Source organism: Alosa alosa, chromosome 7 (genome assembly GCF_017589495.1).
Source record: "Alosa alosa isolate M-15738 ecotype Scorff River chromosome 7, AALO_Geno_1.1, whole genome shotgun sequence".
NCBI lineage: Eukaryota > Metazoa > Chordata > Actinopteri > Clupeiformes > Clupeidae > Alosa > Alosa alosa.
This window is the reverse complement of record NC_063195.1, coordinates 33,028,135-33,044,277: the sequence shown is the minus strand read 5'-3', so window position 1 is coordinate 33,044,277 and position 16,143 is coordinate 33,028,135. Positions and strand designations below refer to the sequence as shown.

Genomic DNA, 16,143 nt, shown 5'->3' with positions numbered 1-16,143 from the left:
TTTTTACCAATTCACCGAGTCGCCCGCCGTTACAGTTTTATGTAATTCTATTCAGCGATGTAAGAGCCTGAGAATTTGCGAAACTAGGCTGCATTCTGAACGCTGCATTTGTTGCAGTCAACAAAAGTCATGTGAGACTGATTATCGTTGCTATTAACCATATTGCGTGTTGCCCGTGTGTGTGTGTGTGTGTGCGTGCTATCACACATCGACAAAAATATGCAATTTTCAGAAGAGCACGAATTGATCTTTGGAACAGTGAATGAACCCTCTTGCCCATGGCGTCGTCCAGAAAGAAGAAAACTCACGCTAACCCACACCAAACGGGTAGTATCACAGACTTTTTCACAACAGCAAGGAGTGAGGCTACCTCTGATGTTAAACCTCACAAGCTCAAACGACACAGAAACACAGGTGGGGTTGGCAAGTCTGTAAAGCTGCACACAACAGTCACTGTGAATACTGCTACCTCCAGGGGCTCTGGGAAAATGGTAGGCCAGCATAAGCCTTCAACAGTGGAGTGTGTGGATTTAACTTGCAGTGATGCAGACACACCTGTGACAATAGAACCATCACTCTGGTATGAGGATGAGAACCCCTGGAAATGCCACCTGCAGAGGACCTTGTCTGTGGACCTGCCAAGTCAGTCATCTTCAGGAGACCCTAAAGACAGAAAGTGCACTGAAATAAGTAATTCAAAAAAGGACAGTTCAGCAAAAAGGATGCCTTTTCTCTCACACACATTAGGATGGATGAAGACCAGTGTGAAGTCTACTCACAAGTCATGTACTCAAGACCTTTACTTACCTCAGAAGGAACTGTCTGATGAGATGCAGACACCTCAGGGAAACCAGAAGCCAAAGAAAGACGATAAGCCAGATACTCAGGACAACAGCAGGGAGAGCACACTTCAACCTGGGGGACATGTATTACAAAAGCCACACGGTTAGATTTCACTCTTCTCTGTGTTGTGTTGGCTATTTGACTATACTGTGTGTCCTGTACATAGTGTGTGAGGATGGTTTTTTTTGTAAACATGTTACAGATAATTTGCTGTGGAGTCTCCCTTGGCCAACTTCTCCGCTGTTGAAGAACCTGAGGGGATCATTTCCTGTGTGGCCGTCCAGTGTCCAGTATCCCACTCAGTGGCACTCTGTCACCACCCGGTCCACTCCACCTGTGGACAGACCGAGGGTCTGTGAATTTCGCTTTCAAATATATTTTTTTTTCTGAGTGCGTTGTACGTATGAACTCCTGTGTTAAATGAAACATGCTGCTGTGGGCACCTGCTGATGTTGTAGAGGTCTGGATGGAGAGAAGACCTGTCAGAGGATGTCCTCAAGCACCTGCTGGAGGAGATCAGAGTCACCAACCCTCTGTTCCCAGTCCAAAGGTTCTTCACTCTGCTGTCAAGAAAACGTGTAGCGCATGAAAAGACCACGTCTAATCCGGGTATGCCTTGGAATTACAACTAAACATAGAACATTTAGCATGTTTTTAATCATACTGAAGTATATTACTATTTGTTGTGATCAACTCAGGTCAACTACCTTGTTATTGTGTTATTGAGTGGAATTATTGTCACCTGTTTGGAATATACTTGTGATGGAATGGTAAAGGAAACGGACCCAGCAATGTCACCCGCAAAACATGCTATAAGATGATCTGGATGGCCCCTGTCCACATGCTATAAGATCATCTGGATGGCCCCTGTGTAGCCACATGCTATAAGATCATCTAGATGGCCCCTGTGTAGCCACATGCTATAAGATCATCATAATGGCCCCTGTCCACATGCTATAAGATCATCTGGATGGCCCCTGTGTAGCCACATGCTATAAGATCATCTGGATGGCCCCTGTGTAGCCACATGCTATAAGATCATCTGGATGGCCCCTGTGTAGCCACATGCTATAAGATCATCTGGATGGCCCCTGTGTAGCCACATGCTATAAGATCATCTAGATGGCCCCTGTGTAGCCACATGCTATAAGATCATCATAATGGCCCCTGTCCACATGCTATAAGATCATCTGGATGGCCCCTGTCCACATGCTATAAGATCATCTGGATGGCCCCTGTCCACATGCTATAAGATCATCTGGATGGCCCCTGTGTGGCCATTTGCTCTGCCAGGTATGCAGATCTTTTTTTCTAGATTAATGTTTCTATCAATTATCATATTTCTTTTAGAATCAGTTGAAAGCACGCGCAGTCCTGGAGTTTTGTCAGACCATTGCTTGAGAGGCAAGAGAAAATGGAGGCTGGATGGACTAAATCTAGGTATATCACCCAAACGGCGTAGGCCCAACCACAGGCCTGAGGAGAAGGCCGTCGTTGAGCCTGGCTCCCCAGCTGGACCGTCACTGACCATATCAGGCCACACTCCCAGGAGGCAGGTCTGTCGGAGCAGGTTGAGTCGGACGAGAAGGCGTAGACAGCAGCAGAAGGCAAGCCCTTCGCTGGCATCTACTGTAACACTGAATCCAAAGGAAACTTCAGGAAAACACATTGAAAATACAACTCAGCAACTTCATGATCAAGGTGAGCCAGTGTGATGGACGAATTTCACTGTTTTGAGTCACTCATTTCGTCTGACGCACCCAGGATATTTGCCTTGTTTCTCTGTCTCAGAATGTCTACAGGAAGATGTCTTGTGGACTGAAAAATACCAGCCTCAGCACTCGACTGAAGTTGTAGGAAATTCTGCAGGAGTGAAGAAATTGCACAAGTAAGCAACTGTTTCCGTGGTTACAATGCCAGTTGTGCTTTAGTATGTTAAAAGAGTGTGCTAGTGTGCTGAATAGGTTTTCCTCTGCTTCAGCTGGTTAAAGAGATGGAAGCTGAGAGCAGACAAGGAAGAGCGTGAGAGAAAGGAGGAAATGCAAAGGAAGAAGAGTAAAGGTAGTTGGCTCAATTAACCCGTAATAGTGAAACACCATTTTTTCGTAGCTACTCTGTGAGTGTTCAGCTGTTCATCGCTGTATATGTTTGAAGCCAAACAGTGAATGATCTTACCCTGTGTCTGTCCAATGTTGTTTCCTCCAGGCGTGTGGGATAGTGGAGACTTTGAGGGTGAGGTGGTTTTAGCGGACTGTGAACTGGAGCTGGGCAGCGCGCTAATCATCTCTGGCCCACACGGCATTGGCAAGACCGCAGCTGTTTACGCCTGTGCCCAGGAGTTGGGTTTCAAGGCAAGAGTGAATGTAACGATACATAACATCTATCAGATGCACATAGATATTACTCTATAGTTGTACTAGCTCAAGAATGACAACATGACAACAAGAACAATATGACGTGAAAAATTACAACAGTATGTCGTCTGTGTTTATACTCTGCTCATATTTGATTCTTGTGATGTGTGGGGTTATTATTTTGTCTGTGTAGGTGTTTGAGGTAAACGCGTCGTCTCAGCGCAGCGGGCGCCTGCTCCTCGCCCAGCTAAAGGAGGCCACCCAGTCCCATCAAGTGGGCACCCCGACCGCCTCCACCCTGAGACCCACCTACTTCTCCTCCCGTGGCACAGCAGCCTGCTCTACGAAACCTGCAACCTCCCCACGTAAGTTTGGTAACAATGAGATGCAGTCATCTGAGGATACACGAGGCAACATTTTGAGCAGTGTTGCCGGGCAGTGTTCCTGAGGATTGTTGTTCTAGCTCTTTCCCATTGATATTGGCTCATATGTTGTTTTTTTTCTGGAGAACTTTAATCAGGAGGCCAGATGTCATGATCAAATCAGAACACATGGAACCGGTTATGTGCTCAAAACATTGCTCAAAAGATTGCTCCATGTTTCATCACCTTAAGTCATGTTCCTCTATATCGTGTATACTTCTAGTCCTGCAAAGCCTGCAATTCTGACACTGCTTAATGGATCATGGACTATCTTTTCAATTGCAGGGAAGACAAACTCATCCAGGAAGGTGATGACTTCAACTCGAAGACTTCCATCAACTCTGCGGAAAAGTTCCCTCAAGAGAGGCCCTTCCACCTCTGTGAACCTGACACATTTCTTCCACAATAGGAATGAGCCTGAGAACACAATTCATCGCTGTCCAAAACATATACAGCATGGTAGCTACCAAGAAAAATAACCCTCCCAATTTTAAGATAAAGATAGACCATGTAATTTCCTACACAGGAATGGTTAAATGTGCAATGATTACATGCATGTCTGCTCAACAGGTGACTACACTCTGGAGCCAGACAATGAGAAGAGAGAAGAGGAAGGCCTTCCAACCATCATCATAGATCAAGAACATAACCACTCCATCACTAGAACTGGCAAATCAGCACTAATGTCTCTCATTTTGTTTGAGGAGGTAAAGACATTAACATTTGGATAATTTACCAGAATTGTAATGTAAGACCCTATTTTATTTAGTTTGACTGTTAAGACAGATTTGAACGGCATCTCCAGTCTGACCATAACCAATAGATAAAAATAATTTTCTTGGAAGGTTGACGTCATCTTCAGTGATGATGTGGGGTTTCTCTCAGCAATTAAGACTTTCATGTCCACAACCAAAAGGCCTGTAGTCCTGACGACCACTGGTAAGCCCTGTCTTTCATTTTCCATCTTGGTTGTAGTTTGTCAAATATAATGTCTGTTTGTCATATAATGAGACTTAATATTGTGATGCCATTGTTCATCATCACCCAAAGATCCTTTGTTTGGTGGAACATTTGATTGCTGCTTGGAAGAGCTACACTTTAGGAAGCCCCCAGTGGTAAGGCCAAAAGACCATCCCAAGCATTTAACATCTTTGCATTGCGAGACTTGAAAGCCTCTTTGTAAACTTGAGCTTCAACACCTCATTAGATAAAATGCTAAAAAAGAAACATTTTGACATGCCTATGTCCCTTAATTCTGTTTACAAACAGAAGGTTCTCTGCAGCTACCTGCAGTTGGTGTGTTTGGCGGAGAACGTGCGGACGGACCCTTGGGACATCTCCTCTCTGTGGGCGGTGCAGAGAGGGGACATCAGGCAGTGTCTGCTCCAGGTGCAGTTCTGGGTGCGGAGCGGAGGGGGGCCTACTGCGCCCCTGTTGCTGAACAATCCTGTGGTCCCTCGGGGTCGTCCGCGAGCTCAGGAGGAATCTATCGAAGGGTCGAAGCGGACCACTGATCTGCCTGCATGTGATACTGGCTGCTCAGGGACTCCCGAAGTACACAAGCTAGTAAGGATGTTCAAAGTAAGCTTTGTGAGCAAGCAGCAGCACCCCTACCACATTTAGGTCTTAAGTCCTCATGGGGACCTAGGGTCAGTTCCGACCTGCGGTCATTTCCTGATCTAATCCTATCTCTCTCCCCCCACTCACTTCCTGTCTCTCTGCTGTCCTATCTACATTAAGGCAAAGCCCCCCAAAAAGTGTGGTTTCTGAGCTAACTTTACCAATGTCCTTTTAGGCAAGTCCCTCTACTTGGTGGCCATATTGCAATGCTTTTTGGGCACTTATCAGGCATCTGTTTCGGGTACAACTGCGCATGTGCAATGCTTCACAAATCACGACACACCAACTTCACTCCAGCTGCGAGATCACAACACATGATTGGCACAATGTATTCACAACATACCACATGATTGGCACAATGTATTCACATGTCAACTTTTGGGGCGGAATATGTGTAGATGACTGCCATGTTTGCGTTATGAACTAACCCCATACATTTCTATAGGATATTCTTTGAGTGCTGTGTCTCATTAGAAAGTCTCTGACTTGACTATGTAATTGGGTAGATTTGACAAAATGTTTACCATTAATCAGGGAAGGTCAAGCTTTTGTATGCATTCCTTAATTGTTCGTCTTTCACATTTTACATCCCACTCTTGTCCAGATGTCTTCATTTTATGATAAAGCTACATTGCATTTTCCACTGTAGGTTCATACCTGGACTACATCTGAGGAGAAGAGATGTTCAGAGATCCTGTCAGAGAGCCAGCAGAGAGGAATAGATCTACTTTACTTGAACATGGAGGCCCTCCTGCCTCTGCCAAGCCCTGCCTCACATAACCCTGGAGACTTCATGGAGAATGTTCCAAACTCTGGCCTACTTGGACACATTACAGCTAAAGAACTTCCAGAAGCTTCTGTAACTGTAGATACACCCCGGGGAGGGAGGCTGTCCTCCAAGCCAAGGAAAAGGCGCTGTCTGTCTCTGAAAGGAATGCAGAGGTCTAGACCTAACTCTCCAGAGAAGACTGTCTCCCCACATCAGTCTACGATACGGAGTCACCATACGGATCAATCAGAGGGAAGGACTGAGGGTCACTCAGGGGGGAAGAAAGCCTCTTGTTTGGTGTCTCGCTGCTTGAACAGCCTCACAGGATTCCTGGACAACTTGTCCTTCCTGGATTGTTGCCTGCAGGATCACGGGCATGTGATGGAAACACGTTATTGCGCACCAGGCCTGCTGTCTGTCCGAACTAGAGCAGAGTTGAAGGATGGCTTGCTGGACGAACTGAAGGAGGAGCAGGAAGAGGAGCAGATGTGGAGGCACAGGGCCTCTGACTTCAGGGCTGCTGTGGAGGGCATGAGCTTCAGGGGGTGCTGTCTGGAGATGGAGCCAGCCATGGCACAGGCCCAGATGCTAGGAGAGGAGGTGGGGGCAGCCATGGAACAGGCCCAGAGGCTAGGAGAGGAGTTGGGGGCAGCCCAGTGCAGGCAGATGCTGGAGCAGCTCACCTTTCGGTCATCTCCCCACAGAAATGGCCTCTCCAGCCAGCCCAGTCAGAGTGAAAAACTGTAAGTACTTAGCTCATTCCAGCGCACGCTAATACTGCATATTGGTCCGTTGTATAATTTAAAGGGCGTTTTTTAATCCAGTGCCTTCTACAAACAAATGATACAAGACACAGGAATCCAAATAACTGATTCACAATTCAAGTACATGTACATGTATTCAAACGTGTCTGCTAAATTAATAAATGTAAATGTATTGTTTTGTAAATCAGTCATTTGGATTTTTGTGTCTTGTAGTGTTTGTGTTTCCAACGTCTTATTAAAACTGTTCTGCAGCGTTGCTGAAAGGCGAGCTGATCTTATAAAGACGGTACTCTCCAGCAAAACATTCAGCATGTTGGGAAGCAGCCCAGCCATTTATACCGACTATATGCCCTGTCTGCGCACCATCTGCAGGTCAGAGAGTCACCAGGACAAGGACAAGACTAAACACAGGTGAGAGCTTGATGAGTATCTGCTTATTAAATGTGCCATGTGTAATGTCTGCCGAAAAATTATTTCATACTCCACATTTCATAAAAAATGGGGGCAGTATACCTCCAGAAAGTAAGATGGTCTACCCTAGAGTAACAACTGGGAAACGTGTCTTGCAGTTTGGCTGGCGGCAGTGGCGCAAATGTGAAGCTTATATCGGCGAGAAGTAAAAAGCGATGGTAAAAAAATTTAAATAATATATTTGGTATTTTCTATATGTAGCTACTGCTGTCCGTTTCTAAATCATTTCAACATTTTCTCAATGTTCTATAACATTTTAGAGGACTAACAGGCTAGAGTAGGCGCCCTATCATAAGATTCCATCATAGAATTTTGACATAGAAGAGGGAGTGGGGGCGCCGTGAGCGCTGGACGAGCAGATAGGCCTACGAGTAGTGAGTTGCCGTCTATGGGAAAAAGATGGATACAGCAAAAAAAAGCTGTTGACGACTAAAAATAGAAAAAGAAAGAGGGAAAAGAAGATGGCATGTCAAGGGATGCAACAGCAGTTAAATAAGTGGACGGTGAAAGGCAACAGGTAGGATTTAAAGTGATGACGTCTGTATTTGGAGGCTTGCAAATATGAATGTTAACAGACTAACTAGCGTTTGTTAAGCAAAATGCCGATTGAAACATAGCCTATTCCATTCAGATAGCTAGGTGGCTACCATGCTCATACTGTACTTTTAATGGCCAACTGCAAACAGAAATGTCATGCTAGCAGCAACTCATTACATGTTTCCATATCCTAACAATGAAGGCTCCTTGTAATAACTTAATATTGTGTTGTCAATGGTGCAAACAAACAAAGCTAGAGTGCCTATCAACCTTATCCATTGTAAGCAATAGCTGGAAAAAAGGACGTTATGAGAACCGTTTAGACTCTCTTAAAGTGGCAATGCACCATTTATCAACACTTATAAAGTATAACATCAAGTTAAACATTAAATTGGCAGCATTTCTTTAAAAACATATTCAATAGACACCAATGCAAAATAATAGTGTAAATTATTGGCCTTTTGTTTTGCTTTAGTTGTTTGTGTTTTTTTTTTTTTTTGGGGGTAGCTGCGCCCCTGGCTGGCTGGCGGTTATGTTGCCCGCATACTGCCTCCCATGGCCGAAACTGGTATTATGACACCTGTCGGGCTGTGGCTAGTAATTTAGCATGCTAATTCAGGTTGATATATCTGCAGCACTATACCTTGTCATTTTTTTAATGACATCATCGCCCTTATTTCTTCTCATTCTTTTGATGCGTGTAGCTCATTTTTTTTGGATATTTTTACCTCAATTCTTACACATGGCACCTTTTTAAAGCTTTTTTAATAGGAGTTGAAGTTCCCTTTCGGTTATTGATAGTGAGTTGAAGTGAAGGAGTGAATGCATGGGAGGTGAAGTGATAAAGACCCATGATGACAAACTGTTTGCAGATATGCCCATTTGTACCATTCATACCACATACATATTTATTTTCCTAGTTGGGTAGTCGTCTAGGGGAATACGCCTGGGAAAATAAGGCGGGGGTCTGATTTCGAACAAAGCTTTTTTTAATAGCCAATCACAGAGAGGTGGCAGACCTTGTGAGTATGCACATGTACTGGGTGTTTCATGAAAATACCACGACAACTAACTACCAAAACCATCTCTGGTTAGCCTTTGCTTAGGCAAATGAGACATAACTTCTGCAGAGGTTTAAAGCAAATGTTGTTATAAACTTCAATTTCTTCAAAACTTGACTCTAAACATGATTCAATTACATTTGTATCAGCAGCCATTTTGCACTGGTTTCAGTAGGAACTTTTGCCCATGAACACAACGGAAGTGAGATCAGTGGACGTCTCAAAGTAGCTTTTTTCCGGTTGTGAAGGTTTTGGCCCAGAAGTTTGTTCAGCATGATGCGAGCTTCTGGGTACTCAGATTAGTTGGGTAGTTAATGTGCCCGTGTCCCCAGATTTAATGAAAAGTCGTGTGGTGTTTTTTTATTTACAGATTCCCACACTATCTGAAAAGCATCCACACTGGACTCTCTCAGGGCACCTTGCAGCTGCTCTCCGCTGACTTTCCATGAGACTGCTCAGGAAACGATGCACTCGCCAGAGGAAATAAGAGGATGTATATTATGTACTGTATGCAAAGAAAAGATGTATTGTATCGTGGAAAATATTTTTGAGTGTTATATTTTTGCCAGTCCACAGTGTCATTTTTCAATACATTAAACTTTATTTTTCTAGAGGTGAGTTCCTGTGACTCTCCACAATCTCAGGAGGTATTGCAAGGTTTGTGGTTACTTTGTGGTTACTCATCTGTTCCAAACATTAAGCCACGATGCATGTTAGCTCAGCAAACTCGGAAGTCAGAGTCAGAGAAGTCATGTTTGAGACCACAGGAAACATAACATTTCAGAAGAGAGCACATTTGATGTGTCAAGAGGATTGATCCAGGCCTGGCTCATGCAGTAGAAATGTACTGCGAACCTGTTTCAGATGTTCAGAGGTAAATACATTGGTGGCAGTCATCGGGGGAGTGGAAATGCCAGCTTAGTGCTGACTCATGGGACAGTGACATAACCCAAAGGTCAAAGATACCTAAGCAGTCTATTCCCCAAGGAGCTCATAGAAGGCCACTGCCTGCAGCAGGGCATCACACAGTTCTTCCCCGCGCTTGTGGCTGCCCATCTGGAACGCGTTCCGATACTTCACTAGCAGGTCGTGGGGGAAAGTGACACGAGGGGCCTTCTTGGTCACGGACTCGGTCATCATCTGACGCAACACCTGCGCTCCGCTGGTTCGCGACTCGCCCACTATCAGGTCGAAGTGACGGCCAACGGCCACACGCATCATGTTTAGAACTCTGGGCGAGTCGCCGGCTTCCTGCCGTTGCGTCAGCAGGGCAAACAGCATGGCCTCCACGGTGCGGAGGTGCGCCATGACTGGAAATAGTGTTGTGTTCTGCATGGAGATCCCTGGCTTCTCAACAATGAAGAAGTCCGCATCAGGGATGTGTGATACAACAGATGAAATCTGGAAAAAAAATATTATACATCATGCATGCACGTCAAGACACAGTTCATAGCCATGTGTTTGACGTGGCACTATGGGGAAAAAAAACTATGAGGCTTACTTCCTCTAAGTAGGTTGAGGCCATGTATGTCCCCTTCATGAAGCTACTGCATTCCTGCTGTTGCCAATCGAGCACCGTCAAGGCACGGTCCATGTGAGCCCATGCCACTTTGTTGGTGCCACATATGACGGACACGATCGTGTTAGCCTCCTGAAACAATGAAGCGAAACTTCCGTTATTGTAAATAAATATTATATAATGATAGCGCATGGTATGGGCACACAACTGGCATTACCTCTAGGTGCCCTCGATCGATCTCAGGTCTGATGAATTTGGCGAGTTGTATCTTTGCTTTCCTTTTCTCCTTCTTCTCAGGTGGGTTAAGTATGGAGTTGAAAACAATAACAGCACTCTTGTGCTTCACTAATGGTACGTTTATGACACTTTCGAGGTTTTTGAAGGGCCCATGTCGACTTCTATATTCCACTATATTTACAGATTTGCGTCCTCTCAAAAGTTTTATGTTGGCAAGTTCCGATTCCGTTGCATTATTTAGAAGCTGCAGGATGGCAGCTCGCTGTTCGTGTGTATAAAATGCATCCAACGATTGCTTGTCATCGCTGCATAACTCCGAGGAGAGGGAACCATTCAAAGCGTCGAACCCAGCAACTGTGATGCGGCTTCGCCAGCAACATGTGCATTGGAGGTATCTAGGTGAGACCTCAGGGAGTGAACCCGTTGTACGACAAAGTAATCCATAATGACCTGCGGAGACATTATAGACAAATATCAGTGCCAGTGCCTCAGCTTATACTCGTCTTTTACTGTAAGCAAATGTTTGTTGATTAACTTCACCATGTCCTATCTAAACCATGCTAACTGTTAGCTACTACAATGATACTGGCAAGGTTAACTAGCATGGATGTAACAGACTTGTTATAATTTGTCTTCTTTAAAAGATACAGTGCACACCATTCTTCGGCGAATTTTATGTTATGTTGGATACCTCTTAAGACTGCAGAGGAGAGAAGACGTCTAACGATCCACATTGCCTTTTCATTGCATGACAGTCGTGTCAAGTCAAGTTGTGCTTGTAATGTCCGCCTTGATTATTTTTCCGTGTGAAACACTGGGACAGGAATAAACGGTCCTATCGTACTGGCCCTGAAGAAAAACAGTTGTATTGCATCTAGTTGCAGTTGCCAGATTATGTGCACAGTGCATGTGTCATGATGTCTGATGTTTCACTTCTTCAGCTCGTTGAGATAATTTTAGTAGTTCATGTTTACTTGTGTGTATGAAGTTTTCACTTCCTCAGCTCAAGGGCAGGGTAAGAGAAGTTCCAACAATACACCTGTGCAAAATAGAGAAAACTTGCACTTCACTTCTGCCCCTCACAGTGGGTTACGAACAGTTTAGATGAAAAGATTATCATTAGATAATTCTTCAATGCAGAAAGGATATATTGGATGTTGTCTGAAGATGGGATGTTTCTGATTGGAAAGAGAGGGAGACAAACAGGATGGAAAATAAATAAGATTGCATCTTCTCTGCACCCATGGGGTCTTGGGACAGAAACAAGATTATTCTTTTAGAGATGGTGAAACAGTCCAATAACAGTTTTTGTGCTGATTGTGGGGCACCTGGTGAGTGTTGACCATTTCACTCTTACATCAAGGACTGCTGTATTTAATCATCTCTGTCCTGTTTTACTGAATTGTCAATTTAATGTCAAACATTTGGAGGAAGATCACCAGAGATGTATGGATGAGATAAGTGTTATCCTGGGGATCCTAATGGTTGTTTCATTATTTGTGTCTTGGTGACGGTGGTGCTCTTCAGAACCAGATTGGGCCTCCTACAAACTGGGTGTGTTTGTGTGCATGAGCTGCTCAGGCACGCACAGAGACTTGCCAAACATCAGCCGCATCAAGTCCATACGTTTGGACAACTGGGAAGATGACTTGGTTGAGGTACTGTGGGCCCACTAGACTTGTGTGATCTCAACCAATCATACTTGATTCATACGTTGTCAATGATGAGCGCTTCAAATGTAACTTCTGCATGGGTCTGTTGTTTATTACCAGTTTATGAGGCGCCATGGCAATTCAACTGTCAAAGCCCATTATGAGAAGTTTGTTCCAGCTTTTTACTACAGGCCAAAACAACATGACTGTGTGTGAGTTTTGTTTTACTTGCTATAATGAGGAAGTGTAATGACAACCCTCAACAGAGGCCATTCACAAGAGGGATTTTCTGCAGAAGTACACACACCTTTTTGTACAGTTAATGGTAGGATAAGCGATGCTAAGCAATTTCTAACACATGACACTTTTTGTAACATTCAGTGAGTATTTCCTCATGATCCATTCGCTCTCCATTCTCTAGGAGCACTGTAAAAAGAACAGTCTTCTGCAGCCTGTCCACCAAACAATAACAAAACGCATCCCTTACCCAACCTTTAATTGGCATAGCAAGCTCAAAGCATACATACACCACCGGTCACAAGTTTTGAAACTCCTACGCGTTCTTGGTTCCCTCTTTTTCTACTTTTACATTGTATAATAAATATAAAACATGTTATTTGTTTACACTTTTTTGTTTACTGCATAATCCCATTTGTGTTAATTCATAGTTTTGAGTTTGCAGTTTTTGTAGCGATAGTAAAAAAAAAAGACCCATTAAAGAGCTTTTAAAACTTCTGACCGATAGTGTCAATTATCCCCAAAAATTCTCCTTAAACAGGTGGAAATAATCAAATAATGCAATTAGAGCATAAATGCATTCACTTCTAACTGATTTACTTCTAACTTTTATCATTATTAACTCTTATTATTAATAATAATAATTATTATGAATACAATACATTTGAATAAATATGTTCTTTTCCTTCAAGAGTCCTCAGAGAGCAGTGGATTCGAGCAAAATACGAGCGGTGTGAGTTCACAGGAGAGCACATGCACCTCCAAAAGATTTACAGTTCAGGTGAATAGACCCGCTCACAGCCAGTAGTGACATGAACGTCTTGTGATGACAAACCATTCTCATACTAAAGTATTAACCTCAAACAGGTTGCTATGAAGGGACCTTGTGGAAGAAAGGCAAAGCTAATAAGCAGTTCTTGAAAAGGAGATTTGTCCTTTCTGAGAAAGAACTCACACTTGTGTACTTCAACAAAGACGATGTAAGTACTTCTTTGGGAAGTTATCCAAACTTCTTTAAAAAATGAATGAAAGTAGTTGCTGGTAGAAGGGTCAAAGATGACACAAAGCCTATTGCTAATACGCTAATACACTCTTTTGTGTTTATTTTTGTCTGGTTTCATAATACTCAGATTTTTTAAAGCTAATACTCCTCCCTTTGATCATGGTAATATTCCTTCATCTTTCTCGACTTCTGGCTTACTCAGCTGTCCAGAGGGCCCAAAGCAGTCATCCCAGTGAGAGATCTGAATGCATCTTTCCAGCCAGAGAAGATAGGCCACCACCATGGCCTACAGATCTCCTATGTAAAAGAGGACCACACCAGAAACCTCTTTGTCTACCACGAGAGTGGCCAGGTGGGAATAATCCACATCTCTTGTCTAATGTTGTGTAATACCTGTTCACTCACAACAATTTGCATAGTTGGACTAGGGTTGAAGTGAATGTTGCATGCTTTTGCTAGTTTATGGGAATGGTGTTGGTTGTATGGATCATTCAGCTCAATATCTCTGCCTTTCAGGTGATTGTGAACTGGTTCAATGCGATCCGGGCAGCCCGCTATGCATACCTGAAGATGACCCTCTCCCCACCCAATGACAGTGAAGTACTGACAGCACTCCTGATTTATTCAGAAATATCCAAATGTATTCATAAACATATCAATAAATGTTAAATAAGACTTTTTGATAAACATGTACTTGTGACAACAGTCATGTCTTACAGTAGGCTATATATCACATGGCAATATGGCAATAGCTTTCATAAATTATTAGCCATTCAGTTATTGTCTATTTTTTGCTTCATTTATTTGTTTTGTTTTTCTTTGAGAAGCTTCTACCATTACTAACTAGAAGCAGTATCAAAGAGGGCTACATGGAAAAGACTGGGCCAAAGGTTGGTGCCACTCACATATGTGTGCAATGCGGCATATGCAATATGCATTTACTCCAATTATTTGTTCATTAAATGTATGATATATGCAATTTATTACATATTTTTTGAGATACCATTGTATATTTCTGAGAGACAAATGATAATATCAGAAATGATGTCAACACGTTTTACTTTCTCTTGGACAAGCAAAGGGAACCTTTCAAGAGAAGATGGTTCATTCTTTGTTCTGTGGACAGGAGGCTGCTCTACTTTAAAACACCAATGGTGAGTTTGGATTTTTCTAAATATTATCTTGAACAAAAGGGAACAAAAGAAGGCATATGTAGGCACTGTATACAGTCGCTACCTCTTCTCTTCTTTCCAAAAGAGGGAAATAAGTAAGTTAGTTAGTGCAAATAATATTTATATAAATAAAGTATTTACTTACTTACTTCTCTCTTTAGTAATGTGCTGAAGGGCATTTCATCAGATGCCTTGCTTCTGTTAAAGGATGCCTTGGAGTTGGGTGCTGTGTTTATCGGCACTGAAGCCCATGGCTACTCGGTGAGAGAGAGCGTGCCCAAACGCGCCCGATGCAAGTGGAGGTGTGGGATCGTGGTGGAGACGCCGAACAGGCAGTTTGTGTTCATGTGTGACCGGGAGCAGGAGCAGAGGGAGTGGATCGGGGCCTTCAGAGAGGTCATGGCTTTGCCCATGCTCCCTCAGCACTATGCCCGTAAGAGCCACGACCACACCGCACCACAACCACAACCATACCACGACCACACCGCACCACAACCACAACCATACCACGACCACACCGCACCACAACCACAACCATACCACGACCATACCACGACCACACCGCACCATAACCATAACCATACCACGACTGCACCACGACCACACCGCACCACAACCACAACCGCACCACAACCATAACACGACCACACCGCACCACGACCATACCACACCACAACCACACCGCACCACAATCACACTGAACCACGACCACACCACAACCACAACGCACCACAATCACACTGCACCACGACCACACCACAACCACACCGCAGCACAATCACACTGCACCACAACCACAATCACACAACATCCCAACCACAACGCACCACAATCACACTGCACCACAACCACAACCACACATCCCACCACACCACACATACTTAAACAGTGATCACATGCTTTATCAGTACCAACTATACAGACTATACAACTATACAGGTCACTCGGCCAATAACACGGTAGATTACTGATAATATGGTGATAGGCTACAGTGCATCGGTTATCATCTTTCTTTCTTTTTCTCATTTCAGTGGAAGCAGACATGAGCCGCAGGAAATCATGAAGAGAGGAGGAGGGCAAACAAGAAGATTGTTTATCTTTGCAAATGTATTTGCCTTTTAAAGATGGCCCTTTACAGACTTTTAAAGATCTGTGAATGTGCATACAATTTATGTGTTGGTACATTGTAGGCCTATCATATGGGGTTTAAGTCCTCGAATGCATTTTTGTTTGTTTTACATTAATCGAGCCAGAACCCGCTATTTCATCATTGGACTGTACCTGGAGAAGATGACCTGCATTTCCTTGCCAGTCATATAGCTGACTCTGATTATATTATTTGAAAACCATAACAAGTTGGCCGTTTTTATGAAAGTTGGCCTTATGGAATTTGTTTTTGACATGAAATAAAAGAGTCTAAATGAATAGCCCCGTCTTGATCAGAGAATTAAGCTAGGCTACGCATTATCCGCAATCCGTGCT

The 16,143-nt window shown here is 43.6% G+C and overlaps 3 protein-coding genes across 6 annotated transcripts; 2 read left to right on the top strand and 1 right to left on the bottom strand.

Moving 5' to 3' along the window:
- Nucleotides 1–488: 488 nt before the first annotated feature.
- On the top strand, nucleotides 489–9,392 carry atad5b (ATPase family AAA domain containing 5b). Of its 3 annotated transcripts, none has more exons than XM_048247446.1 (16): nucleotides 489–945; nucleotides 1,046–1,194; nucleotides 1,302–1,452; nucleotides 2,194–2,544; nucleotides 2,635–2,731; nucleotides 2,825–2,904; nucleotides 3,049–3,194; nucleotides 3,391–3,562; nucleotides 3,905–4,078; nucleotides 4,190–4,326; nucleotides 4,465–4,558; nucleotides 4,670–4,734; nucleotides 4,889–5,185; nucleotides 5,889–6,751; nucleotides 7,025–7,183; nucleotides 9,212–9,392. In XM_048247446.1, exons 1-16 carry the CDS (start codon nucleotides 489–491, stop codon nucleotides 9,288–9,290), a joined length of 3,471 nt encoding a protein of 1,156 aa, XP_048103403.1. In that variant the 3' UTR covers nucleotides 9,291–9,392. The 3 variants fall into 3 exon arrangements, with proteins under 3 accessions (XP_048103403.1, XP_048103404.1, XP_048103402.1); XM_048247447.1 differs by having other exon boundaries at nucleotides 4,889–5,200; nucleotides 7,145–7,183; XM_048247445.1 differs by having other exon boundaries at nucleotides 4,889–5,200.
- A 27-nt stretch (nucleotides 9,393–9,419) lies between these two features.
- Nucleotides 9,420–11,454, bottom strand: tefm (transcription elongation factor, mitochondrial). Its single transcript, XM_048247457.1, has 4 exons — nucleotides 11,289–11,454; nucleotides 10,578–11,047; nucleotides 10,343–10,492; nucleotides 9,420–10,242 (listed from the first exon to the last, which is right to left on the bottom strand). Exons 1-4 carry the CDS (start codon nucleotides 11,329–11,331, stop codon nucleotides 9,817–9,819), a joined length of 1,089 nt encoding a protein of 362 aa, XP_048103414.1. The 5' UTR covers nucleotides 11,332–11,454; the 3' UTR covers nucleotides 9,420–9,816.
- LOC125297237 (arf-GAP with dual PH domain-containing protein 2-like) lies at nucleotides 10,930–16,086 on the top strand. Of its 2 annotated transcripts, none has more exons than XM_048247456.1 (11): nucleotides 10,930–10,996; nucleotides 12,125–12,255; nucleotides 12,370–12,461; nucleotides 13,179–13,267; nucleotides 13,354–13,466; nucleotides 13,692–13,841; nucleotides 14,006–14,089; nucleotides 14,317–14,379; nucleotides 14,566–14,643; nucleotides 14,869–15,094; nucleotides 15,693–16,086. In XM_048247456.1, exons 1-11 carry the CDS (start codon nucleotides 10,957–10,959, stop codon nucleotides 15,722–15,724), a joined length of 1,098 nt encoding a protein of 365 aa, XP_048103413.1. In that variant the 5' UTR covers nucleotides 10,930–10,956; the 3' UTR covers nucleotides 15,725–16,086. The 2 variants fall into 2 exon arrangements, with proteins under 2 accessions (XP_048103413.1, XP_048103412.1); XM_048247455.1 differs by lacking the exon at nucleotides 10,930–10,996 and adding an exon at nucleotides 11,614–11,928.
- The last annotated feature ends 57 nt before the right edge of the window (nucleotides 16,087–16,143 follow it).